Genomic DNA, 27,170 nt, shown 5'->3' with positions numbered 1-27,170 from the left:
CGGGCCCGGCGACAGTGCGCGGCCCCGGCGAGAGCGAGCGCGGCCCGTGTCGGCGCCGCCATGGCCACCGTGGACCTGGAGAAGCTGCGAATGTCCGGGGCCGGCAAGGCCATCGGCGTGCTGACCAGCGGCGGCGACGCGCAAGGTGGGCGCGGGCGCGGGGCCTGTCGCCGGGCGGGGGGCGGGGGGCGTCCGCCGGTCCCCGGGCCCCTCCGCGCACGCCCGTCCCCCTCGGCCGCGACCCGGGGGCGCGCGGCCCGCCGACCCCGCGCTGCAGCCCGCGCCCCCGGTGCCGGCCCCCTCGCCGCCCGCCGCGCCCCGACCGCCCTGACCGCCCGCGGACGTGCCTCCGGCCACGGCCTCTGCGCCCCGCCCCCGCCGCCGGGGGTGTGTCTGCGCGGCCGCCCCGGGATGCGCGCTCCCCGCGTCCCTTCCGGGCAGCACGTGTCCGGACCCCGTTTCCCGGAGGTCGCCGAGCCGAGGTCACTTGGAGCTGGACAGCCCCCTCCCCCCCTCCCGCAGGCGCGGAGAGCCTCGCCCTTCCTGGTTCCGATACCTGGGGCCTTCGTGCTGCCCCCGAACCGCCGCCTCCCCGGCCTTCGGGACAGCTCTGCCGCCGCACCCCCTCCCCCGTCCCCGCCCCCGTCCCGGGTTGGCAGCGCCGGGAGTGGCGGACACCCAGAACAGCCCTTCTATTTGGAGGCCTGGGTGGGGAAGAGGGCAGGATCGGAGATGTGCTGGCTGGAGCTTGGGAAGTTTTCTAGAGCTGTTCTCACCTGCTTTGTGCAGGGGAAGCCCAAGCAGCCTTCTGGTGGCCTGCCCTCCCCCCCATCCCCCCACCCCGGGGCGGGGGGGGGGGGGGGGGGGCCTACAGCCCAGGCCTGGCAGAGCTGGGCTGCTGTCTCTCCCCGAAGCCTGCTCTTGTCCTCGGTGCTGCGCGGTGGGCCTCTGGGCTGGGAGGGCCGGTGAGGCACCTGTCCTGAGTCCCAGGAGGAACCCGGGACTGCTGTGCAGTGGGACCAGGTCTGCCTCCCTCCAGATGCCGGAGTGCAGACGCACCCCTCTCCTCCCCTGACGCCCCATTCCCCATCCGGAAGCAGGGAAGAGGGAGGAGGAGGAGGCTTTCCCAAGCCCAGGAGGGCAGAGTCAGCTGCTGTCTCCAGTGTGTGCTGAGCCCTCTGGGCCTGGTGTGGTCAGCGGGCAGCGTGCCCTGCTGCACGTCCACAGCCCCTCGTGGCCAGAGCACTTGGTGCCCGTTGGCCGGGCCTGTCAGCTCCTGAGGGCATGGCCCAGGGGCTGAGGTGAGCAGCCGTGGAGTGGAGGGAGGCCTTGCAGAAGCATCACCCGTGAGATCAGACCACGGGAAAGGCCAGACACATCCCAGGAGGGCTGGATCCCTGACTCCCTTCTTCCATGATGGAACGGCAGCCCCTGAGGGGTTGAGAAGGTGAAACGGCACGCATTTAGGTACAGGTGCAAAGCCCTGTGGACGGCAGGGCCTGCCCTCTCTCGGCACAGACTGAACAGAGGCTGGGGGATGGGTGGGGGCGGCTGAGGGGTCAGAGAGCAAGGGTGCTGCCCGCCTGACAGGCGGAGCGGGTGAGAGCGGAGCCTGTCTGAGCTGCGGGTCTCCACTCGGCCAGCCCGGCCCTGGTGCCTCGGACCATCTGGGCCGAGCTTCCTGGACGCCGCTGCAGGGTGGCTGTCCGTGCACCTGCGTGCTGACCGTGGCCACCTTGCCTCGACCCTCTCCCTGCCAGCGTCCTCACTTCCCCAGACCCGGGCGGCCTCTGCGTCTCTCCTGTGTGCTCTCTGTGACGTGTAGGTGGGGGACCTAGGTTCCACAGACTTCCGGTTTAGGGCTGAGGGCCGACGCTGGAAGGAAGGTGCAGGGGCCAGCTGCTATTCCGGGGAGAGTGGAGCCTTTCTGTCCCGTAAGGCCCGAAACCGGGCAGTGGGTGCCCGCCCTGGGCCAGCCCGCTCTCTTGCCAGGGCTGCCCTGACCATGTCGCTCCAGAGGGCAGGTTCTCGGTTTAAGGGTTCCCCATTGCCTTCCAAATAAAGGCTGACCTCACGGAGACCTGAGGGCACCACATGTGCCCTCCCGTGTGGGTGCCGGGCAGACAGCCGCCGTGCAGAGCGGGAACCGTGAGGTGCACTTCTCCCCGGATGCCAAAGTCCGCATTTGTTGGAAGGTGCGAAAACCAGACACCCTCATGGAGCGGAGGGCCAGACCTGGTCATGGTTGGGCCGTGACCCGAACACTTCCCCGGGGCCTTGGTTTCCCCTTCTGTAAACAGAGGGGAGGGCGGGGGGCAGCCTCACCCTTCCTGTCAGCCAGTTGTTCAAGGACACAGGAGCACTTTGTGCAGAAGTGACTAGAAGGCTATAAAATGGCACGGTCTGCCTACCGCCCCCACCGTCGGTCTCCCCTGGGGTGAGCGGGGCCCTTCCTGCGCCCCAGAAACACGCAGGACCGGCCTGTTCCCGGTGATCGGTGTGGCCCGGGATGTCCTGTCTCTGTAGGCGAGGACCCGCTCGCTCTCCTCCCCCTCTCGGCGTCCCAGCCGCCTCGGCTACAAGTGAACCCACAATTAAAGTTGCTTGTCTGAGCCCAGTGTCACTGCATGGCCACCACTTTCTCACACGGTTTATTTTTCTGGGAGCTGCTGAAAAAAGTCACGTGATGAGCAGATGCATGGACTTCACAGCAGTCCCTCTGGCAGCAGGGGAGTGGGTGGGGGAGGGTCCCAGGGGTGGGCCGGGGGGGGGGGTCTGGGAGGGGGATTCAGCATCCGGGAGGTGGCAGCCTCCTGCTCTTCTGACCCCCCTCACCCCCCCCCCCCGGCTTAGGGCTGGGTTTATTTTGAGAAAGAAAAGCGGATTAAAGGACAATTAAAAGGCCCTTTTAAGACGCAGCACAGGGAGTTGTCCAGGGCAGGAGCTACCCGCCCTCAGGCCGGCCTCCGTGGGGACAGCACAGACCTGCTCTGAGTCTCGCTGAGACAGAACCGGGTCTGAAAGGCTGAACGTGTTAGCATAGCCCCGGAGGCCCTTTGCTGTCCGGGGCTCCAGGCGGGCCCGCCGGGCAGGCTGTGAGACGATCGTGACCACGGGGCTGGCCCGTCCAGTGGCACGCACAGCCGGGGACACCCAGAGAGACCTCCAGCTGGACGGTGGGCCTGGGTCCCCAGCCTGTGCCCTCCCACCCCCGGTCCCCACCCGTGCCCTCTGTCCTCACCTCCTGTGTCAGAGGTGGGGCTTGGACCTTGAGCCTGCAGTGGGCCCCAGCTGGCCTCGCCCCAGGGTACCAGGGAGCAGAAAGCCTGGGCCATCCAGGGCCAGTGAGCCAGGTGTCTGGCTGGGGGCCCGGGGCTGGGGTGGGGACGTGGGGGGGAGGGCGCTGTGCTGGTGTCTCATCGAGGGCACCCCAGCTGTCGGGTGCGCGGTGCCCTCTGGGCCCCTGCCCTGGTTTTGTTCTCTGACACTCCACTTCCCTCCCTTTGGGGGCTCATGGGACATTTGTGATTCCTTTAGAGATAGGGTTCTCTCGCTGGCTGGCCTCTGTGCTCTGCCCCCGACATCTGGGTGCCCCTGCACTTGGACCCCCTGGCCGTGGACATCGGGCAGCAGGACCCTCCGCTCGCTGTGACTGAGGAGGTGTCCGGGGTACATCCTGCTGCTGGCCTCCCCCGCTGGGGCTCCCCAGGTCCCCTAGCCTCCCTTTGAGACCTTGGCTTCCCGTCTGTAGAATGGAGAGAGTGGCGGGCACACCTGCTTTCCGGGGAGCCCCGTGCCGTGAGCCTACACTGGCTCCTCCTGAGGGCCGCTGTGCAGCTGGGGTGTCTGGGGCCTGCTGTCTCCCCACTCCCTTCCAGGCCGCACACCCGGCGAGGCTTGTGTAACCAGCGTAAAGGGCCAGAGATGTCACTTTGGGGTCACCACCAGGAGCCCACACACTGTGAGGGAACCCAGACGCCGTGGAGCCCCTGCGGGACACTGAGCACATAGGCCCTGCCTGCCTCCACCAGCTCAGGGGCCAGAGAGGGGAGCTCGGGTGGCTTGGACGCACCCAGTCTTCCTCCAGGGAAAAGGCTCCGTGAGCGTGGGACAGCACGGGATGTGTGTGCGTGTTCCAGGCGGGGACTGCCAGGGAGGAAGGCGGGATGAGCAGAGGGGTGGTCCTCTGGGGGAGACCAGCCTGGGGCACCTCCGTGATCTGGCCCCCAGACCCAGTGTCAGAAGATGGGACCCAGGGGGCGTGGCTCTGGGGCCACTGGGCAGGGTCCTTGCGGCCTTTGCCAGCCTCCGTGGCTGCCGCTGTGACCATGTGGCCACTGGGACACTTGCTCCCTGGGCCAGGCCCCGTCCCACCATCAGAGAGCAGCGGGGGGACCACTGTGCAGCCCCCACAGGGCCGCCCCTAACAGCTGCACTGCATCTCATAAGCACCACTGGATGCTGGGGCCCAAGGTCATGGTGGGGGCCCGCGACCCCCGTGGAGGGGACCTCAGGCAGACCCCTCTGCCCTCTGTGGGTGTCAGTCTCAGAACCAGCCGTGAGGAAGGGGGCTGAGATTCCTCTGGGCATGGAGCATTTCCCTCCTGCTGCCCCTTCTCCTGCCCCCAGGCAGCTGCCAGGACATGGGGGGTGGTGGCTGGGCGACGGGGAAGAGGGGTTCCTGCTGGAGTCTGGTGGCTTCTGTTTGCACGTGTGGGCTGGAGGGCGGGTGCTGGGGCCCACTTAGCTGCACTGCCTGAGGCTGCTGGGTCCCCTGGTAGAGGCCGCCCTGGGGACACCGTCCTCTCCCTGGCTCACAGCCCTCCCCCGGGGGTGGGGGGGCAGGGAGCTCGTGGCCTTGGGCCAGTGGGCGCTGTCCTTGGTTGGCTCCCTGAGCTGCCCCCCAGTGCCATGGGCTGGGGGGGTCTGCAGCAGAGGGGGAGAGATGGGTTTGGAAGGTGCCGCCCTGTGTCTCACGGCCCCTGCTTTTCATCTTGGGCCAAGCACCCACCTCGTTGTCCTCCCCCAAGGGCAGGGCCTGGCCTGTGGGTCTAGGAGGCGGGCAGGGGGCAGGGGTCGCTCTGCTGAGCTGCAGGGGCCGCACGGGGAACCTGGGAGCGGATGAGGCCGTAAAGGGTCTGGAACGTTCGCACACACCTGGTCTCTGGCTCGGGCCGAATCAGGCCTGGCGCTGGTTTTCCTCGTCGCACCCTGGCAGCGTCTCACTTCCGAATGCTCCTGCTGCGGCTCACCTTGTGCCTGACCGGGCTCCCCGGGGCTGGACCTCGAACTCCTGGCTCGGTGCCCTGTGAGGTGCAGGGGAGGAAGGCCCCGGGTCCTGACGTGTCTGTACCTCCACTGATGGATGTCGCCCCGACCCCCTTGCAGGTATGAACGCGGCTGTCAGAGCTGTGACGCGCATGGGCATCTACGTGGGAGCCAAAGTCTTCCTTATCTACGAGGTGAGGCGCCGTGCAGGGTCTCTGGCCCCCACACCGCCACTAAAGGGGGCCGTGCACGGTGGGGAGGGACTGGGCCACCTGGCCACTGGTCGTGGTTTAGAGAGCAGGGATGCTGACGTGGGGGCTGGTTAGGACGTGACAGGCGGGGAGGGGCTGGGCCCTGGCTCTGGGGAGCGGGTAAGGAGCCCACCCTGGGTGCTTGTGGGGGGGACCGTGGCCCTTGACATGCGGGAGGGTAGGAAGCTGTGGCCCTCAGGGGTTTGGGGCCTCAACCCCACCAGTTGTCCTTCTGGCCGCTTCCTGCATCCACTCAGCCCTCCTGTACCCTTAGCAGCACTGGGCACACCGTGTGTGTGAATTTCCTAGTAATAACAGCTGGGCAACAGAGTATCACCGGGTAACAGAGTATCACAGGGCAAGAGCATCCTCGCTCCATTTTGTTCTGCAGAATGGAGGCCCCTTGCCCCCCCCCCACCTATTTCAGGTTTGGGGTGACCCTTCCCTCCAGCCTGGTGCCCCCACACCCACACATGTTGAATCCCTTGCACTGTGTTGCCTGTGTTGTGTTACTTTGTTTTCACTTTTGAGTAGGACTGTAGCAAACTGTAGCGACCCCCATCTTCCCTCCCACTGCGGCCGGCTCTGCGGCCCCTTCACCCCCGCCCCAGGGTAGGCCGGTCCACATCCTGTGCTGGGTGGTGCAGGGATGTCGGAGGCAGCGAATGAGTGAGCGGTTAGGCAGCCCCCTCCCATGGGGCTCTGGACCCTCGGACCGGGCTTGGGTGGCTGGGCTCCTGCAAAGCCCCAGGTCTCAAGTCTCAGGAGCCCCACAGGTGGGGCCCACGCCCTGGTAATGGTCTAGAATGTTCTGGGGGACAGGGTGGGATTCTCAAGGGAGTGGCCTCGTTCCATGGACAAGCAGCCTCCAGACAGGGAGGTCCCGGCCCCTCCTCCCTGGGCTTGTGTGCGCGTGACAGGTGTGTCCTTCATCTCCGTGATCTCCGTTTCTTCTGTTAGGTGGGGATGTCGGGGCACAACTGCTGTGACATCATGAGTGAGAGCACTTGTCACACAGTCGTGACACCACGAGGGCTCAGGAAGAGGGATTGCTTTTACTGGCCCAGGAACCAACACCAGACCTCACAGATTTGCTGCCAGAGGGCTGGGCCCGCACATGGGGCTGGAGAGGGAGAAGGCTTGGGGGGCGGGGTGATACGAAGTGCATAGGAGCATGCAAAGACATTCTAGAAGATTCCGAGGCTAGGAAAGGACAGTTGTGTCAGTCAGACTTTGATTTCAGCTGAGGGGACCGGCTGTCTCGGGGTTCCCGGGGATGCTGGGCGCACAGTGGGGCAGGGGCCAGACCGGCACTCTGCTTGGGCTCGGTGCCCAGTCCTGGGCTTTTGCAGACTGAGATCTTCCTGTTTGTAGCTGCTTGCTCTGGGCAGCGTCTGCTGCGGGTTTTCAGGTCATTTTCCTGCCTTTTTCTGCACGGGTTGTGGGGAGGGGCTGGCTTGTGTCCTAGTGGCAGAAAATTCTGGAGGGAGTCGGGGAGGCAGGGAGGGGTAAAGGTCCTGGCCTGGCCTAAGTGAGAGAAAGTAGCTTCGTGGTCCCTCAGACGGGGGGCCTCGGTCCCTCTGTGGCCCCAAGGACCTTCTTCTGGTTCTGGCTCCTGGCAGGGGGGTACCTGCCCCCCACCTCCACCCCCAGGAATGGGACCATTTGCCCTGTCTGCCCCAGAGCCCCGCTGCCCAAGACCCTGCAGCCCCGGGTGATGAAACAGGGTGAACTGGCTGGAGGAGATGAAGCAGAGGGGGCGGGGCAGATATCCAGAGCCACACTGGGCTCTGGCCCCAGGCAGGACAGTGGCTCACTCGCGGCTTCGCTGGAGGAGCTGGGAGGGCTGCAGGGAGGCGGTGGCCCTGTTCCTGTCAGCGCAGTGGGGCTGAGTCTTTTCGTTGTTTATAAGTGCACGTGCCTTACGTCCAGACAGTATGGAGACCTCCAGTTAAGACAGGTGGGCCCCCTGATGGCAGAACAGGCAAGATGCTGGAACAGGCCTCCTCCCAGGGCCGTCCAGGAGGCAGGTGGCTTGTGTCCCAGGGAAGCAGCACAGGGCCATCAGGGAAGTCAAGCCAGAACCACCTGCAGGGACTGACGCGCAGCCCCCGGGATGGAGACTGGCCCAGAGGTCCCGGCCGAGTTGCTGGTGGGCGGGGAGGGGACCACGAGCATGTGTGGCCATGCGGTCCGCTGCTCATGCACCAGGAGGCCATGGGCATCCCCCTTGGGCGTGTGTGTTCTCAGCAGCCTCGTCTCTAAGCCTCAAACTGGAGACCTCCCACATGCCCGTCAGCAGCGGACAGATCGCAGCCCTATGGGACCGCATGATGACAGGGACCCGTGCAGACACCGGGCTGAGGGGGAGGAGCCAGACTCAAGAGCAGACGCTCTGGCTGTCCCCCCCTATCCCCCCACCCCATCCAATCAATCCCTTTAGGAGGCAGGATTGCGGCTTCCTCTGCGACGAGGGTCCCGGGCAGAGGGCTGCTGGGCACTGGGCTCGTTATGTTGCCGGTCTGGGTGACCTGGTGTGCGTGGCTCCAGAACTCAGCAGGTGGCCGGCTCCGGCACCAGCCTCCGCCCTGTGTAAACTCTCTGATAAATAGGCTCGAGAGCCCTGCAGAGGGTGTTCTGGAAGGACCAGCTGGGCACCTGGGTCTCTCCAGCCAACAGCCCGTGACCGCTGGCTGCTGGCCACCCTGCTTCATCACCCAGGGCCCGGGGCTTGGCGGGGGGACCTCGGGGGGCAGGACCCGTGGGCCCACTTCCAACCAGACGGGGTTTGGGCAGAACACCCCAGCGCCCTGCCCGCAGCCGACGGTGCTGTGGGGCGCCTGTCTCGCCCCGTCCCTCTCTGGTTTCAGGGCTACGAGGGCCTCGTGGAAGGAGGCGAGAACATTAAGCAGGCCAACTGGCTCAGCGTGTCCAACATCATCCAGCTGGTAAGGCCTGCAGTGGGACGGCCCCTTCCTGCCCGGGGGCATGTGTGTAGACACGTGTGTGCACGCACATGGAAACACACACGCACGCCTTGCACCTCGGGCGGCTAGGCTCCAGACTGACCAGGTCATCGGCTGCTCCGGGGTCATGGGGACACGGTGGCCTCTGCGACAGGAGATGACGGAGCTTTCAGCGCAGGGTGGGTAGGGGGGCAGGACTCTTCGGGAGAGGTGTGCCGTGGCCTCTGGACGGCCTCTCCCGGCCTCCACCTGGTTTTCCCCGTGGTCATGGTCCTGAGCTTCCCGGTGACTGAGGCGGCAGGCAGGCTGCTGCTGTCCTTCCCCACCTTGCCGGGGCCAGGGGCTCCTGGGAGGGGTGGTCTTTGCCCCCAGAGCTGGGTTGTGTGCATCCTTGTCACCTGTTTCTCCCAGGCTGCCAGCTGACGCCCTGTGTGTTCAAGTGGCCAGTTACCATCATGAGCCCCGAATGGGTCAGCGGGAGCGGTGGGGGGCCAGGGCTGGACCCCGGTGCCCAGGCATGGCCACCCCACCAGTGCTGCCCACCCCTCCTGCCCAGGGCAGGCGTTACCTGTGGACCTTGCCCCCCCGGGCACCTGAGGGATAGGTCCAGTTTGCTGTCCCTGTTCCGTTCAGTCTACTGGGGTGGGGATGAGCTTCCTTCTCGGGCATCATTAGACCCGCCCGCCCCCCCCCCCCCCACCATCCTGGAGTGGGGCTGCAGCCTGGCCACTCCCCTGTCCTCCACCCCAGGGGTCTAGGGAGGCGTCCCTCAGGCCTCAGACCCCGATCTGGCCATTTGCTCTTCTCTAACCCTGTGTCTGAGGGTGGTTGTGGCTTCTCTGCTCTGAGTGAGCAGCCCTGGGGAGGGGGCTTTGGGCCGAGTACTAAACTGGGCTGTGAGGCTTGTCCAGAGGTCGGCAGGTGGAGGGAACTGGAAAGAGCTGGTGTTTGGGGAGGAGTAGGGAGCCCAGAACATGGAGGCAGGAGGGGCAGGAGGGAGACAGAGGGGGCAGGAGGGAGGCAAGAGGGGGCAGGGGCAGAGGAGGGAGACAGAGGGGGCAGGGGGGAGGAGGGAGACAGAGGGGGCAGAAGGGGAAGAGGGAGACGGGGTGGCGGGGGGAGGAGGGAGACAGAGGGGGCAGGAGGGAGACAGAGGAGGCAGGAGGGGACAGAGAGGGCAGGAAGGAGACAGAGGGGGCAGGAAGGAGGCAAGAGGGGGCAGGGGGGAGACAGAGGGTCATAAGGGGGCAGGAGGGGGCAGAGAAAGCAGGAGGGAGACAGAGGGGGCAGGAGGGGGCAGGAGGGAGACGGGGTGGGGGGGAGATGGAGTAGGAGGGAGACAGGCAGGAAGGAGACAGGGGGTAGGAGGGGGCAGGAGGGAGACAGAGGGTCATAAGGGGGCAGGAGGGGGCAGAGGGGGCAAGAGGGAGACAGAGGGGGCAGGAGGGAGACAGAGGGGGCAGGAGGGGGCAGGAGGGAGGCAAGAGGGGGCAGAGGCGGAGGAGGGAGACAGAGGGGGCAGGGGGGAGGAGGGAGACAGAGGGGGCAGAAGGGGAAGAGCGAGACGGGGTGGCAAGGGGGAGGAGGGAGACAGAGGGGGCAGGAGGGAGACAGAGGAGGCAGGAGGGGACAGAGAGGGCAGGAGGGAGACAGAGGGGGCAGGAAGGAGGCAAGAGGGGGCAGGAGAGAGGCAAGAGGGGGCAGGAGGGAGACAGAGAGTCATAAGGGGGCAGGAGGGGGCAGAGAAGGCAGGAGGGAGACAGGGGGCAGGAGGGGCTCCCGGGAGGAATGCTGGGCATTTTCAGGAGGGCCCCAGGGAAGCTCCCGCCATCTTCCTTTCCCGCCCCGAGGTGCTGTTGGGGGCACACGGGGAGGATTCGCTCTCTGCCTCCGGGGTGGTGCCCCTGCACCAGCCCGCTGACTCAGGAGTCTGGCCGGAGCCTGTGAGGGCCGTGTGCCGGGGGAGCCCGGGACTGAAGGCAGGTCCCCCTGGGGCTCGGGGAGCTCCCCGCATCGAGCCCGCCCATGTGCACACGTGTACTTGTGTGCTCACGCTCATGTGTACGTGCGTGCACACGCGTGTCATAGATTTCCGAGCCTCCTCACTTCCTGACACGGGGAGATCCTTCTCCTCATCGCAAATACCAGGAGAAAGGCACAGGGAGGTGGGGACGCGTGCCCAGGCTTCCAGAGAAGTCCCTGGCCTTCTCCGAGTTGTGCGGGGTCTGCCCGTCCCTCCCTGCCCCCGCGGTGCCCCCGCAGCGCCCCCAGGCTCCCTCTCGTCCCCACAGGGCGGCACCGTCATCGGCAGTGCCCGCTGCCAGGCCTTCACCACGCGGGAGGGGCGCCTGGCAGCGGCCTACAACCTGGTCCAGCGTGGCATCACCAACCTGTGTGTCATCGGCGGGGACGGCAGCCTGACGGGCGCCAACATCTTCCGCCGCGAGTGGGGCAGCCTGCTAGAGGAGCTGGTGGCAGCAGGTGGGTCGGGGCCGGGGGGGGCACGGCGGCCCCAGCACCCCTGTGCCACCGCTGCAGGGCAGTGGGGACGGGCCGGTGAGACGCGCCTGGCCGCTGGCCGCTGGCCGCTGGCCGGGAGGAGGGGGCCCGGCCCGGCCCCAGGTCAGGGCAACCCCGGCCGTCTCCGGGAGCCTCGGGCTGGGCTCGGCCGGGAGTGAGGAGGTCAGTGATCGAGCCCAGGGCCTCTGGGAGCGCAGCGTCGGGGACCCCCGGGCAGCGTTTGTGCTCCTGGTGGGGACGACGGTTCCAGGGTGACATCCTCGGCTGTGTGGACACGCCCTGTCTGTCCCTGATTCCCGGGCGTGGGTTACAGACCTGGTCACCGTTCGCGGGGACAGAAGAACTAAGCGTTGGTAACGAAAGACAGAGTCCCAAGGTTGCCAGTCGGAAAGTGACCTCTTGGAGTTCAGTTCGGTGGCCCTAGTGGGGACCTGGCGATGAGGGGTGCCCCCTCCAAGGCTCTCTGGGAGGCCTCGTGGCCTCAGCGTCTGCGGTTCAGCCGCCCCGCGCCTCCCCCACCCCTGCGGCAGGACCTGGGGACCCGGTGCGGTACAGGGGGCCTCTGAGCCTGGGACCGGCGGGGGGCCACGCTGCTAGGGGGCTGGGGGTGGGCGACAGGGGGCCAAGGGAGCAGGGTCAGGACGGCGGGGCCTCAGGGCTGGCTCCTCGTGCAGGCAAGATCTCGGAGAGCACGGCGCAGACCTACTCACACCTGAACATCGTGGGGCTGGTGGGCTCCATCGACAACGACTTCTGCGGCACCGACATGACCATCGGCACGGACTCGGCCCTGCACCGCATCATGGAGGTCATCGACGCCATTACCACCACCGCCCAGAGGTGAGCGAGCCCCCCTTCCCCCGCCAGCGAGCCGCGGTCCCGTCTCCCAGCCACAGGACCCCAGCTGTGCACCCGGTCTCCGCTAGGCCGCCCGCCGGCCCCGGAGCAACCGTGCGTCCCCGAGGGGCCTTCAGGCTGCCGGCGGGGACCCCCGGGCCCAGGCAGGGCGCGTGGCCTTCGGCCCCAGGAGCAGATCAGTGAAAACCGAGGCACGGGTGGCCCGCACTGCAGGGTCTCGGCTGCCCGGGGTGTGGGAAGGGCCGTCTGTCCTACATCTGCTGTGTCACCAGGGCGTTTCCCTGGCAGGGCGGGGGCCATGGGCGGCGTGGCACTGCCCCTGTGCCCGGGCTGCTTCTGCTGGGCTGTGCCCGCTCGTGCAGCTGGTCCGGGGGCGGCACTGACGCGTCCCCCTGTTCCGTGTCCACAGCCACCAGAGGACCTTTGTGCTGGAGGTGATGGGGCGGCACTGTGGGTAAGGGGACCGCCCTGCCGGGCGGGAGGGCGGGGAGGGGCTCCTGGGGAGCAGGCCTGGGGCTGCGGCGCCTCCGCGGGGCCCGAACGGTGCAGGTGCTGACTTGGTGCCGAGGGACTGGGGGCTCGGGTGTGGGGAGTCCCATCACAGCTCACAGCGACACCCCGCCGCCCGCTGGAGCCCCTAAGCGTCCTGCTCGCCCAGGTACCTGGCCCTGGTGTCCGCCCTGGCCTCGGGGGCTGACTGGCTGTTCATCCCCGAGGCGCCCCCCGAGGACGGCTGGGAGAACTTCATGTGTGAGAGACTTGGGGAGGTGAGTGTGTGGGGGGGTTCTCCTGGAGGTTCCTGCCGCGAGCCGCTGGGACGCAGAGAGATGGGTGTCCCCCAGGAGCGTGGCCTTGGGCAGAGGAGCAGGGGAGGGCGCTCAGGACGCGGGCCTGGGCTCGGCTCCTTGGTCGGTGCTGACATGGGGAGGGGGCAGGCGTGGGACACGGTCGTGCCGGCCTCCGGGGGCTGTGGCCGCTGAGCCTGAGCCGAGGGAAGTGGCCTCATGACGATGGGTGGATGGGACACCGGGCAGTGACCCCAGCAGACGAGGCCCCAAATGGGCCATGGAGGCAGGATGGGGAGGCAGTGGGGGCTGAGGCTTTGTCTGGGGGGAAGAGCAGGGTGTTTGGAATACGGTTCGGGCCCCCCCAGATGGAGTCTGCCCTGGGGACCCCGAAGATGCCCCAGCTGGCACGGGCTGGCCCCTCAGCTCAGGGCTCTGTGGACGACAGGAGGACCCTGAGGTGGGGGGACTATGCTGGGAGTTGGGGGGGCCTTCAGATCAAGGGGCTGCGGTCTGGATTTGAGGCAGGGGGCCTCGCGGTTGTGCGCCGAAGTTCACGTTCAGGCCAGGACTGCGACCTCGGGGCGAGCACAAGGCAGCCCAGGGGCTTGGCCCTTTCTTCAGTTCAGGAGCCCCGGGAGGTCAGTCTGACGGGTGGGCCCGGGGCTGGCTCTCGAGTGTCCCCGTCCCCGTGTGACGGTGAGGGTGGCAACAGTCTCATCCACTGTGGTGTTGCCTCCAGCCCCTGGGCCTTGCATCTCTGCCCAGGGCTGGTGAAGCCGAGGGCAGGGCCACGCGGAGCCCAGCGGGTGGGGCTGGCCGGAGGCCCATGTTGTCCTTGGGTAGAGTCCGGGGCCTCGTGGCTTTGACCACGTGGAGCGAGGCTCTGTAGCATGGTCTCTGGCTGACCTCGGCCTTGGCTCACTCGCTGCGACTTTGGGGCTGGGCCTTTCCTGAGGTGCCTGCCCTCAGGGTCAGTTCTTTCCTGCTGTGTGAGGCCCTCGGGCCCTCCCTAGGCTTCCCTGAGCCTCAGACACCCTCTGTGAGGTGCGGGTGCTACCCCTTTTTTACCCACCTTCCCGCCTCTTCTGTTCCACCTGAGGCCCTGCCTCCGGCTCCCTCACCTCACCTGTACCAGCATCACCTCCTCCAGGCAGCCCTCCACTCCCACTTGTCCCTCCCACTGCCCTGGACCCCACAGGAGCGGCTCAGGCCCTGTCTTCTCTGAGGCTCTTTGGATGCTGTGGGGCAGACACGGCTTGTCGGCCAGAGTGAATATTTTGTATGCTTTCGAAGAAAGAAATGATTGAGAAGTGTTCTCCCCAGAGAGCTTTGGATTTGTGATGATTAATCCCACCAAGGGCTGGTGCAGGATGCTGTGGGTCCCCTCGGTGCCCCATTGGCCCCTCCACAGCCTGGGGAGGGGGTCTCACGCCAGCAGTGCTGGGTGTCCAGGGAGGCCTGGGTGGTGGCCAGCGCTGTGAGGTCACTCCATTCTAGGGCTAAGAAAACGGAGGCCCGGAGGCCTGCCTCAGTGTGTCAGGCCATATGCCTGAGGATTGATTGGCTCGCGGACCTAAGTTCAGGGTCCCTCTGGCCCCGTCCCAGCTCCTGGCTCCCGAGTCCCGAGGGGGCTGCAGGTGTTCCCTGGGAGCATGTGCAGCGACCTCCCTGTACCGTCTGCCTGGTTCCCAGCCCCAGGGCCCCCCGTCCTCCCCTGTTGCCCCCACCTGCCAGGTGTGCGGGCAGAGAGCCCTCCTCCAGCGCCTCCCCCACCCCCGGGGCGGCAGGGGGGGCAGGGTCCCCGTCGGCACATCTCAGTCCACGCCTCCCCTCTTCTCATGTGGATTGTGGGCCCCTTGGTGTGGACCCCAGGGAGGCTCGCAGACGGCAGGTGTCCCGGGTAGATGTCTGCAGGCGGGCCGCTGAGCCCTGGGGCATCTCTGACCTAGACTCGGAGCAGAGGGTCCCGACTGAACATCATCATCATCGCGGAGGGCGCCATTGACCGTAACGGGAAGCCCATCTCGTCCCGTTACGTGAAGGACGTGAGTTTGGCGGGGGGTCACATGGGGTGGGTGGGGCCTCGGTGGGATGGGCACCCCTTTATCTCCAGTGCCAAGTGCTCTTGCTGGGGCCCGTCCCCAGCACCCCATAGACAGCAGGCTCCTGGAGGGAGCTTCTTCATTCCCGGTGATAGCCAGATGTGGGGTAGGTGTGCCAGGGGCCCCCCGAGAAGGCCTGGTCCCGAGGCTGAGGTGTGGCCCCACATCTGTCGCGAGCCGCCTGCCCCTGGCTCCCAGTCTCCATTCAGAACACGTTCCCTGCAGGGCCAGGCCCGTTCCCCATCCCAGAGGCCGAGTCCAGGCCCCCAGTGCCATCCCAACGATGGGGCCCTGCCCCTGCCGGTGATCCCTCGGGGGGACGGTGACCCCCACCCTGTGCAGGGCTCACGGCCGAATAACAGATTGCTGGGAGCCCTTCTTCCCTGTGACCTCCACCCACCTGCCACGGTCCACCCCCCGGGCCCCGGGCCCCCGTCCTGACAGGGCACAGCCCCTGGGAGCCTCTCCTCCCTTTCTTGGCTGCCACCCTGTCCGCGTGTCCCCGGTCAGGAGCCAGCCCACCTGTGTGTCTGCACAGACTCAGGGCCTGGGGGAGCCTGACCCGGGGGGCTGAGGACCAGCATGGTGCCAGCAACAGGACCGGGGCTGTAGGGACACCACCACACGTCCACACATGCAGAGAAATGCCCCCCCGCCCCACGGGAGCTCCACATGCACACGCACACACGCCCCGTGGGCACGAATCCTGAGCCGGCTCACGGGGCCCTGGGGGGCTGACACCCTGGTATCCCTGAGATCGGGAGGGGCGAGGACCAGGGTTAGGGGCCCGTGGGGTGGTAGGGCAGTGAGGGTGGGCGCTGAACCCAAGGACCGCCCCCCCCCCCCCCCCCCCCGGCCCCGACTCTCTCCCAATGAGCAGCTGGTGGTCCAGAGGCTGGGCTTCGACACCCGTGTGACTGTGCTGGGCCACGTGCAGAGGGGAGGGACCCCTTCGGCGTTTGACCGCATCCTGGTAGGTGGGGCGCTGCTCTGTCCCGGGCGTGCACGAGTGGGTGAGTGTGGCGGGCATTTCCTCACTGCCGCTGGTCTCACAGATGAAATGGAGACAGGGCCCCTCCGTTTCTGTGTGGGGGGGAAACACGGGGCTGGGGACCTGTGTCCCCTCCCCTCACCTCAGCAACCTGGGCTCCCGGGCCTCCCCGTGATGGCTTTTGGCCCCCGGAAAAGGGGGCGGTGCATGGAGGGCAGGACCCCGGCTCCGCCCTTCTAGGGTCTGAAGTCTGGTGGTTCTGAGTGTGGCCCACAGTGCCAGTACGACAGCTCTTATGACTTGGGGGAGGCCCCGGGGAGGCAGAGACCTGGCCTGTGGCCTGAGTGCCGTCACCGCCCTGATCACTGCTGGGTCCCACCTCGTCCTCTGCAAAGTGGGAATCCTGTGCCACCAGATGGAGACAGGGTCTGGGGCCCGAAAAGTCCCCACGGGTGGTAAAGTGTCCACACACGAGGGCTGGTTACCCTGCGCCTGGGGCCTGCACCTGCCTTACCCAGGAGACCCCGTGTGCTGTCCCCCTAGTGCCACACAGAGAAGCAGGGACACTGAGCCCGGACAGGGGCCTTGCCCGCCTGGCTGGGCATTTTTTGCAGCCTGCACGAGGCTTCAGCACTTGGGAGAGCCTCCTGAGGGCCCCAGGACGGCGGGACGGAGCACTGTCCTCCTCGCAAACCTGGGGGGCAGAGATGTGAGGGGACGGGTCTAGGTGTCCCCTGCTTACGAGAACAGAGTGGCCTGCCAGTTTCGTAGATGCTGGTGGAAGACACAAGGCGCCCGGGTCAGAGACAGAGGAGAGCAGGTCCTGAATGTCTTGGCCAGCCCAGCCCACCGGCCCTCCTTCTCACGCATGCTGAGGTGTGGGGCGGGGACACAGGAGCCGTGACCTGGAGCCCAAGCCAGCAGCCTTGTTAGAGCAAAGAGCGCTGGAAGCCCGTCCCGCCTCCCACCCGTCGCCTCCCACCCGTCAGGCTGAGCGACGGTGGTGTCTTAGCGGGGCTGTCCGAGACCCCGGAGGGGCTGTTGTGGACGGTGGTCCCATGAAGTCATTTCTGGGATCACCTGCTCCAGAAGCTTGGACCGGCCTGTGTGTGGGTGCACGTGGCTCGGGGGTGGGCCGCCCCTCCCTGAGCCCCGCCCGCCCCTCTCCCTGCTCAGAGCAGCAAGATGGGCATGGAGGCGGTGATGGCGCTTCTGGAGGCCGCTCCCGACACGCAGGCCTGCGTGGTCAGCCTGTCGGGGAACCAGTCCGTGCGGCTGCCCCTCATGGAGTGTGTGCAGGTGGTGAGTGCCCAGCCCCCGCCTCGGGCCGGCCGGGGTGGGGGCGCTCCCTGCAGAGATGCCTGCTCTGCTCACCCGCTCCCTTCCCGGCTGGCCGGGACCACCCGTCCCTCCAGGTCCTGTCAGGGCACAGGCCCCGTCCCCACCTCATGTCCCCACCCTGTCCCGCTGCTCCCCTGTTACATGCCACCTCCTGTCGCATTTCGGGGTATCGGGGGCCTACGGCCCTCCAGGGAGGGGAGGGAGGCGTGAGCGTGTCCTCAAGCTGGGCCCCACGAGAGGTGTGGGGGTGGCCCGAGCTCACTGAGCTCCTGGAGTCGGGCGGCGGCCGTGAGCGTGCCCCGGGCCTCCTCCAGCCTGTACCTCTCTTTTGGTGAAGACAAAGGAGGTCCAGAAGGCCATGGATGAGAAGAGGTTCGACGAGGCCATCCAGCTCCGTGGCAGGTGAGGGGCTCCCGGGGCCCGGCGGCGAGCACAGTCTGTTCCACAGGCCCTCGGCCGACGCCCACGTGGCTGTGCCCCTGGCCCTCAGGGCGCACGCCCTGGCAGAGACCCTTCCTTCCGAGAGTGTGTGTGGCCAAGCGTAGGAGTGGGGCAGCAGGACGGAGGCTCAGGGTCCCTGTGACGGGGGAAGCGGGTGGGCTGCGAGGTGGACGGGAGCTGCCACGCAGGGTGGAGGGGAGAGGGGCGGCTGGGGCGGGAACCCGGAGGGGCGTCCACAGAAGGAAACGGTGGGGGTCAACCTGCAGCGGCCGGGAGGGCTGGACCCGCAGCACCCCCTCCCCACCCCCCTGCACAGGCCGGATGCGGGGCTGTCGCTTTGCTAAGAGGGGCGTGGGGGCCGTGCTCTTCGGGGCTTTTCGTAGCCACCAGAGTGGGGTGGTGAGCCACGCCAGCGTCCAGCTTCTTCGTGGACGTGTGGTGGGGCCACGGGCTGTGCTGAGCTGTGTGGCTGTGAGCTGTGGGCTGCATGAGGCATGACCGGCTTCCCTTCCAGGAGCTTTGAGAACAACTGGAACATTTACAAGCTGCTCGCACACCAGAAGGTCTCCACAGAGAAGGTGAGGGGGGTGAGCCGCAGGGCCCTCGTCACTGTCACCTCTGGAGCCTGCCCCTGGGTCCGCCCGCCCGCCCGCAGAGCCGGGGTCTGCCCCGGGAGCAGGAAGCTCTGAGCTGGCCCTGTGGACCCTCCCTCCTGTCTGGGTCAGAGCCGTGAGCTGAGAGGCTTGGCCTCTGCCTGACCAGCGGGTCCCAGACAGCCGGCGTCTGGGCCTGGAGGTGACCTTGGCCGGTCACGTATCAAACAGCTGGAGGAAATTAAGTCAGGCCTATAGGCTTAGGTCAGGACAGAGGGGAGCTAGTGCTTATGATGTGTTATAAAACAGCCCAAAACCTCACGAAATGGGCTTTCTTCAAAATAAGAATGATAACGGGACTTGTTTCTGAAACCCGGGGACGAGGAAAGGGTCCCGCTGGGACCGTCCCAGCCAGCGGGGCCCTGGCCCCCATCTGTCCCAGGGGCTGGTCAGGGACAGGCCGTACCCCCAGTACAGCAGAGCTGTCTCCATGTCCCCTCCTGAAACTGGTGGCGTGACCACATCTGGGGCCACAGGGCTGTGTGACCGGGACCCACCAGAGCCACATGTGACCACGGAGTGCTGGCCACGAGGCTGCCTGTAGCAAGGTGGGCTGTATGTGCCACACGCCCCGGGTTCTGGGGACACGGTCTGGAAAACCGTGGAATAGTCCGTTGGTAATTTCTTAGGCTGATTCTAGGTCGGGGTGATGTTTTGGTTACCTCCCGCAACTCCGGTACTAAAATAGCATCACCCGCTTCTTTGCACTTGATGAATGTGGCCCCCTCCGCTATGCATCCGTGCCGCTCGCCAAGATCTTGGGGCGCTGGCTGCTCTGAGCCCAGGGTGTGGGGTGATTGCTGGAGGCTTCGGGACAGGCGCTGGCTCTGGCCCGAACCCGCGCGCTGCCCCCCACGAGCTGCACTTGGCCGAGAGCGACCAGAGGACTTGAGCTGATGAGCCGGGCGGGCCTGCACTGTGGCTCATTTGGGTCTCTGCCAGGAATTTGTGGGACAGATGTGTGCCCTTCCCAGCGGAGTCCACTCGCTGGACGGTGTGCAGGCAGGCAGGGGAGCCTGGCCCCTTTTCCGGGGGCCACCCCCTCGCTGACTTGTGTCTGGGCCGGCTGGCTCCCACTCAGCCCCGTGCTCACGCTGCCGTCTCCTTCCTCTTGTCTGAAGACCAACTTCTCCCTGGCCATCCTGAACGTGGGCGCCCCGGCGGCCGGCATGAATGCGGCTGTGCGCTCGGCGGTGCGGTCTGGCATCTCCCAGGGCCACACGGTGTATGTCGTGCACGATGGCTTTGAAGGCCTGGCCAAGGGTCAGGTAGGTGCGGCTGTGACGGCAACCACACGGTGGTTCCGGCGCGTGTGCCGGTGTGTTTATAACCCACCCCCAGCTTGTAACAAGGACCGGGGGGCTCACGGTAGAAGTCTCAGGCAATGCCCCGGGGCAGGTCCCTGAAGAAAGCAGATGAGAGGCCCTCGGGAGAGGGGCCTGGGGCTCTGCTCTGACCTGCAGTGATGGTCAGCGCCTGGCCCGGCCCCCTACAGCTGCACCTCCCCACCGCAGGTACAGGAAGTGAGTTGGCACGATGTGGCCGGCTGGCTGGGCCGTGGCGGCTCCATGCTGGGGACCAAGAGGTGAGCTGCTGGCTGACGGGCCCGGCTCCCTGGCCACCGTGGGCAGCGGGGGGCGGGGGATCCAGAGGCAGGTTCAGGAGGAGTGGACGTTGCCGGGGGAAACCGGCCCCGTGGCCTGGACTAGGTCCTCGCTTCTGGCTGGCGGCCGGCCCGCGGTGGGCTGCACCCCCTCCTGAGACCACCTGTGCACAGGAGAGTGGCCCAGGTGGCCCCCCGCCCGCAGAAAGCATCTTGTCAGGCAGCTGGCGGGCAGCTCCCCCTCCCCTGTCCCACCGTGGGCCCCACTGACGCCTGGGCGCTGAACGAGAATCACAGCAGCACATCTAGGGCTGGCAACCCCCCACCGCCCCCCCTCGCGTCTCGACCAGGTGCGGTGTGGGAGCGTGTCCTTCTGTCCAGGCGCTCTGGGCCACGTTTATCTGACTTCTGTCCACTGCAGGACGCTGCCCAAGAGCTACATGCAGAAGGTAGTGGAAAACATCCGTACCTACAACATCCAGGCTCTGCTGGTCATCGGCGGCTTTGAGGTGCGGGCCACTGCAGGGGACCAGGTTGGGGCAAGGACCCTGGAGAATGTCTTCTCTGCCTGGGGCCGCTGGGGTGGCCCTTCTGGAAACCCCTTGCTCCTGGCTGGGGAGTCACACGGGTCAGCCGACTGATGGGGCCATGGGGTTCGGTGTGGTGTTTGGCTCTGGGAAGGTTTTTACCTTCTCCTGTGGGCTTCACAGAGTTTAAATCGGTGCTGGCGCCCGGTGCTGGAGAGGGGGAGGGGGAGGGGGAGGGGAGAAGCAGGCGGGGGGGGGGGGGGGGGGGAGGGGGGAGGGGGGGGGCAGCTCTGACCTTCTGAGCAGCAGCTCCTGGTAGGGGTGGGCAGCCCCAGGGCAAGAAACCCTGTGGCCTCCTGGTCCATCCCCACTCTGCTCTGGCCTGTGCCCCGCCTGTGAGGTGGGGTCCCAGGGAAGTGGGGTCCCAGGGAGGTGGGGTCCCTGGGAGGTGGGGTCCCAGGGAGGTGGGCCCACTGGGAGGTGGGGTCCAGGGAGGTGGGGTCCCAGGGAGGTGGGGTCCCTGGGAGGTGGGGTCCCAGGGAAGCGGGGCCCCTGGGGGTTGGAGTCCCTGGGAGGCGGGGCCACTGGGAGGCGGGGTCCCTGGGAGGCGGGGCCACTAGGAAGCGGGGTCCATGGTAGGTAGGGCCACTGGGAGGTAGGGTCCCTGGGAGGTGGGGTCCCTGGGAGGCGGGGCTACTGGGAGGCGGGGGCCCTTGGGAGGTTGGGCCCCTGGGAGGTGGAGTCCCTGGAAGGTGGGGCCACTGGGAGGTGGTGTCCCTGGGAGGCTGGGTCCCTGGGAGGCGGGGCCTTGGAGGTGGGACCACTGGGAGGTGGGGTCCCTGGGAGGAGGGGCAACTGGGAGGTGTGGTTCCCTGGGAGGCGGGGCCACTGGGAGGCGTGGTCCCTGGGAGGCTGGCCACTGGGAGGTGGGGCCCCTGGGAGGCGGGGCTACTGGGAGTCGGGGGCCCTTGGGAGGTTGGGCCTCTGGGAGGTGGAGTCCCTGGAAGGTGGGGCCACTGGGAGGTGGTGTACCTGGGAGGCGGGGTCCCAGGGAGGCGGGGTCCCTGGGAGGCGGGGCCATGGAGGTGGGACCACTGGGAGGCGTGGTCCCTGGGAGGCGTGGTCCCTGGGAGGTGCAGTCCCTGGAAGGAGGTTCCACTGGGAGGCGGAGTCCCTGGGTGGTGGGGCCACTGGGAGGTGGGGCCCCTGGGAGGTGGGGCCCCTGGGAGGTGGGATTCCAAGGTGGTGGGGTCCCTGTGGCAGCTCGCAGTCATTGTGCTGTGCATGGTAGGCCATCGTTGGTGTGACATGGTGCTTGGCCAGCCCCAGTGACAATTGCCCATTCTTGCCCTTTCCCTGAGGTGCCCCAGGCCCCCTGCAGCCCGCACGGTGTCGATGGTGGTCCCAGCAGGGTGGGCGAGTCTCCTTCCTGTCCTCCTTGGCGCCCTGCTTCCCTGGCTGACGGGCTGCGGAGCCCCTGGTTGGGGTCCGCCGGGTCGCGGCCCCGGGGTGGTTGCAGGGGTCCCGGCACCCAGCCCCAGGCACATAGCGCGTCAGCTGGGGAGCAGGGCCAAAGCAGCCCCGGGCCGGGAGCCCGCCTTCACCGCCCAGCGCTGCCTTATGCGCCCGCAGGCCTACGAGGGGGTGCTGCAGCTGGTGGAGGCGCGTGGGCGCTACGAGGAGCTCTGCATTGTCATGTGCGTCATCCCGGCCACCATCAGCAACAACGTACCGGGCACCGACTTCAGCCTGGGATCCGACACCGCCGTCAACGCCGCCATGGAGGTAGGTAGGGTGCCAGGCTGGACGCGGGCGGGCGTGGGGTGGCCCCAGGAGAAAGTGGCGAGTGGCACGGTGGCGAGCTCCCAGGTGGGCTGTCCCTCGAGGCCTCATGGGTGGCACGCAGGACTTGGCTCTGGGGTCACTGCGGTGTGGGGACGGTGGCTGTCAGGGCCAGAGCTGACTCAGCTGAGCTAATGCACGTGTGGACGTCGGGCCACGGTTCTGCCCAGTGAGCAGCCACACGTGGACTGGGGGGAGCCCAGCCCCGTGGCTGGGACATGGGAGGGTGGGTGCTCGGGAGAACGTGCTGTCACTAGAGCAGGGCTGGCCCCATTTGGTGTTCCATGGGGGCCTCCTCACGGCTCTCTCCACCTCTAGACCTCTCCCACGCCATCCGTGGCCCCACAGGAGCCCCGCTTTCCCCCAGGGTCCAGCACTTCTGTGTTCGGGGGGCCCAGGGGACTGAACCCAAGCAGCTTCTGCGTCACGCTAGAGAAAGGAGAAAGGAGCTGACCCGGACCTGTGGTCTTGCAGGGGTTTTCTTCAAATTCACCCCACCCCTGCCATCCTGGCAGCTATATAGGGGCCACCCATGGCTCCTCTGAAACTTCTGTGCCTCTGCCCCTCACCAGCACCAAACATCGTCCTGGTTTTTTTGCCTCTACGACAGGAAGAATTGTATTGTTTTCCTTTGTACCTTGATTTTTGATGAAGTTGAACTTTTGTTTCTATATTTATTGCCCATTTATGGGTTTTATGGAAAATTACCTTTTTCTGTATTTTGTCCATTTTCCTCCTGGTGAGTTTTCTTTTGTATTTGTCAGTGCTCTTTATATATGTAGGACACCGATCCTTTGGCAAACATTGGAGCTGTTTCCTCCACTTTGCTGGTTGTCCCTTACTTGGGGCTTAGCCTCATGGTTCAGATCCCACTACCCCACTGGTCTTGTTGGTCCCTTCTCAATTCTTTGTTTAATGTTATAATTTTTTCTCAAACTCTGAACATTTGGGTTAGAATCATCCTGTGTCGCATCATCACTGGCATCTGCAGGATGTGTACCTTCACGTGTCGCCTTGTCCCTTGTTACAATGACCCTACAGTGGCTGGAGCGTCGCTCCGTGTACAGATGAGAGGATTGAGGCCCAGCGTTTCCCTGGCCCCACGTCAGAGCCTCCCGGCCCCATCCCTGGCCTCCACACGCTAGGTGCCGGAGACACCCCCGTTGTCCCCCGGGCGAACAGTTGCCCCGGTTGAGGACCTGGTTCTGAAGGCCCTGTGGAGAGCATGCGGTGTGGGCTGTGACACCCTGGGCAACTCTGGGGGGAGACCCGGGTCCCTGAGGGGCAGTGGCTCCCTGTGGCCCACGGGGAAGTCCCTGACCACCTCTGGCCCCCAGAGCTGTGACCGCATCAAGCAGTCGGCCTCGGGGACCAAGCGCCGTGTGTTCATCGTGGAGACCATGGGGGGCTACTGCGGCTACCTGGCCACCGTGACGGGCATCGCCGTGGGGGCCGACGCCGCCTACGTCTTCGAGGACCCTTTCAACATCCAAGACTTAAAAGTGAGCCGAGCCCCGAGCCCTTCTCCTGCCACAGACGTCCCAGCGGGGCTGAGCGGGGGTCCCCTCCTGAGGCACACACGAGCCAGGCTGGGGGCTCCCCAGCGCCTCCTCTCCGACCCCGTGCAGACCTCCACCCAGCGTCCGTGTTGTCGCTGCCGTGGCCCCCTGGCCCCAGCCACCCACCCGGCCTCACGGCCCAGCCCCATCACCCAGGGCCCCGCCAACGTCAGTCGACCTGCGTGCGTCCCCATGACCCCTGGGTCACGGTGGCCCTGCGGTTAGCCCGGGCTATTCCTTCCCAGACAGACTTGAGGCTGTGGGTGGGTGCTGTGCGGCTGCCGTTCTCGCTCCGGGCTCACCCCGTGTACCCCCCACGCCCGCAGGCCAACGTGGAACACATGACCGAGAAGATGAAGACACACATCCAGAGGGGCCTGGTGCTTCGGTGAGGCTGCCGGACCCGGAGGGTGGCTCGGGGCTGCTGAGGGGCGCCGGCCCCTCCCCCAGCACTGGTCTGTGGCCGGGCCCGGGGGGCGGGGGGGCTCAGCGTCTGGACGAGACCCGAGCCGGCCCCGGCCCCGGCCCTCTCTCCAGAAACGAGAAGTGCCATGAACACTACACCACGGAGTTTCTGTATAACCTGTACTCCTCCGAGGGGAAGGGCGTCTTTGACTGCAGGACCAACGTCCTGGGCCACCTGCAGCAGGTAGGGGCCCGGGGGCCTGGTTCTGGCCTCTGCCTCCATCTGACCCGAGCTGAGGGGCCCCGGGAGGACATGGCAGGATGGGGACCCTTCCCTGTGCACGACCTCGTGGGGCACCCGACCCTTCCTCCTTGTGCCTGCGCTTACCTGCCCGTCACCCCTCCGTGCGGGTGAGGGGTGGGGGGTGAGGCTCCTGTCCGCCTGAGTCCTCACCACCAGGACAGGGCAGGGCTGGGACCCCTGTGGCCACCTCCGCCCTGCCTGGTCCCCTCCTTCGTGGCCTCCTGGTGGCCCTGCAGGAAGCCTGCACTGTGCGGGGCCCACAGAGGCTGCCCGACAGGACGGGCAGTCAGCCCACCGCCCGGCCTCTGGAGATGGCCCTTAGGCTGGACTGGGGTAGACAAAGGGGCTGGGGCGCCGCAGACAGAGATGCAGGGAGCTTGGACGGGATGGGGTGTCAGGAGCGGGGAGGGCTCTCCTGCGGTCACGGTGGGGCCGTTCTGCTGGGCTCCTGCCAGAGCCCCCCCCCCCCCCCCCGTCTCTGGCGCGATGGAGGTGCCCTCATCCACTGCGTTTCCAGGGCGGAGCTCCGACCCCCTTTGACCGGAACTACGGTACGAAGCTTGGGGTGAAGGCCATGCTCTGGATGTCGGAGAAGCTGCGGGCCGTCTACCGTAATGGTGCGTATGTGGCAGGAAGGGGTGGTGGCTCCCGGCCTGACCTCGCCCTCTGCCCGGACCCAGGGTTCAGGGCGGCCTGTGTCCACAGGGCGGGTGTTCGCCAACGCCCCCGACTCAGCCTGCGTGATCGGCCTGCAGAAGAAGGCGGTGGCCTTCAGCCCCGTCACCGAGCTCAAGAAGGACACCGACTTTGAGTGAGTGCCTCCGAAGAGAGGGGTGGCCTGCCCAGCCACGCTCGGGCCCTGACCCCACAGGGCTGCCCCGTCTGCCCGCCCAGGGCCAGAGCGGTGATGACACCCGGGCCTGAGCCCAGGCCGGGGCTCCTCCCATAGGGTGGGGTCAGCGGGCTGGTCCGGCTGCGGACACCCCCCTCGCTCCCCCAGCCAGCCTGTGCTGAGCCCCCAGAGACGGACACCCCAGAGACCGCTGCCAGGCTCCTCTCCAGGCGGTCTCCCGGCGCTCAGAGGATGGGGTGCCCGGGTTCTCAGAAGATGGGGTGTCTGGTGCTCAGAGGAGGGCGTGTCGGGGTACCCAGAGGAAGGGGTGTCCGGTGCTCAGAGGAGGGGGTGTTGGGGGTACTCAGAGGAGGGGGTGTCGGGGTACCCAGAGGAGGGGGTGTTGGGGTGCTCAGAGGAGGGGGGTGTCGGGGGTGCTCAGAGCAGGGGGTGTTGGGGGTGCTCAGAGGAGGGGATTTCCAGTGCGCAGAGGAGGGGGTATCTGGTGCTTAGAGGAGAGGGTCTCTGGTGCTCAGAGGAGGGGGTGTCCGGTACCCAGAGGAGGGGGTATCTGGTGCTTGGAGGAGAGGGTCTCCGGTGTGCAGAGGAGGGGGTCTCCGGTGCTCAGAGGAGGGGGTGTTGGGGTGCTCAGAGGAGGGGGTGTCCGGTGCTCAGAGGAGGGGGTGCTGGGGGTACTCAGAGGAGGGCGTGTCCGTCCGGTGCTCAGAGGAGGGGGTCGGACCCCTCCGGTGCTCCGAGGACGGGTGTCCCCAGCGCTGACCGCACCCTTCCGCCAGGCACCGCATGCCGCGGGAGCAGTGGTGGCTGAACCTGCGGCTCATGCTGAAGATGCTGGCGCATTACCGCATCAGCATGGCCGACTACGTGTCCGGGGAGCTGGAGCACGTCACCCGCCGCACCCTCAGCATCGACAAGGGCTTCTGAAGCTGCGCCCCGGCTGCCTCTCCCCGCCCCCTCTCCCCCTCCCTGGAGTCTGCGGGCGGGCGGTGGGCGGGCGGGGGCTAGAGCCCTCTGGGTCTGGCCCCACGGCTTCCCCCTCTCTTCCGCTGCCCGCCGGGGGGAGTGCTGCCCCGGGGGGGGGAGGGGGCCTCCGTGCGGGGACACCACTGTCCTGCTGTGGGCCCTGCTGTGACCCTGCTTCTGTGTGCACTGGCCACCCTGGAGGAGAGCTTGTCACCTTTTCTGGAAATAAAGTCACCTGACTGTGGAGGGTGACCAGTCTGTGGGGAGCAGGCCCTCTGTGATCTGGGGCGGTGGGGGGGGTGGCAGTGGGCAGCTGGTGGTGCCCCCCGACCTGCACACACAGGTTGGGCCTGGCCTCCCCCAGGCTTGGGAGCATTTCTGAGCCTGGCTCTGAGCCCTGGGTCTGACCTGGAACCGTCCCCAGGCTGCCCGGGCTGGGGTCTCAGCAACAGAGCCAGAGACCCAGGGGCAAGATCTGAGCGAGGGAGTATCCATGGAGACACTGGGAGGTGGGCGACGAGGGAGGCAGAAACGTCACCCGCTGATCCATCCAGCACAGGTTCTGGGGGTGGCATGGAGGCTTGTCTGCAGCATGACGGGGCACCGGGATCTCGGGAGGAGAAGCTGAACCTCAGTGACACCACCTGCACTTCTGGGCACCCCCCCACCCCCGCCCCGTTCCTCCTGAGGTCACCGCACAGCGCACTTCTGGTCCCACTGTGGTTGCCTGGGCACCTGCCCTCAGCACCTGCCGAGGCTCAAGAGGAGGGCCTGGGACCCACGGGGTTTTGTGGGGAGCCCCTGGCCTTTGGGGCTCACAGGCCACATCCAGGGCTAGGGTCCCTGCTGGGGCCCGCTGTCCCTCCGGCTGCCTGCACCTCCCGACCTCCGCGGCAGGGTGCGTGTGGTCGCTCCCCGGGGAGCGGCAGGCGTGG

General features: G+C 66.9%; 1 protein-coding gene across 2 annotated transcripts; it reads left to right on the top strand.

The window, feature by feature from the left end:
- Nucleotides 1–26,479, top strand: PFKL (phosphofructokinase, liver type). Of its 2 annotated transcripts, none has more exons than XM_060640580.3 (22): nt 1–145; nt 5,389–5,462; nt 8,390–8,467; nt 10,777–10,966; nt 11,680–11,845; nt 12,273–12,317; nt 12,522–12,630; nt 14,601–14,696; nt 15,634–15,726; nt 16,921–17,046; nt 17,423–17,487; nt 18,041–18,104; nt 19,301–19,447; nt 19,694–19,764; nt 20,204–20,291; nt 21,942–22,094; nt 23,489–23,653; nt 24,037–24,098; nt 24,248–24,359; nt 24,937–25,036; nt 25,125–25,230; nt 26,049–26,479. In XM_060640580.3, the coding sequence occupies exons 1-22, from the start codon at nt 61–63 to the stop codon at nt 26,194–26,196; spliced, it is 2,343 nt and encodes a 780-aa protein (XP_060496563.1). In that variant the 5' UTR covers nt 1–60; the 3' UTR covers nt 26,197–26,479. The 2 variants fall into 2 exon arrangements, with proteins under 2 accessions (XP_060496563.1, XP_078308826.1); XM_078452700.2 differs by lacking the exon at nt 1–145 and adding an exon at nt 1,446–1,467.
- The last annotated feature ends 691 nt before the right edge of the window (nt 26,480–27,170 follow it).

The sequence above is a fragment of the Panthera onca genome, chromosome C2 (assembly GCF_046562875.1).
Source record: "Panthera onca isolate mPanOnc1 chromosome C2, mPanOnc1 haplotype 2, whole genome shotgun sequence".
Lineage (NCBI taxonomy): Eukaryota > Metazoa > Chordata > Mammalia > Carnivora > Felidae > Panthera > Panthera onca.
This window is presented reverse-complemented; position numbering and strand designations above follow the sequence as displayed.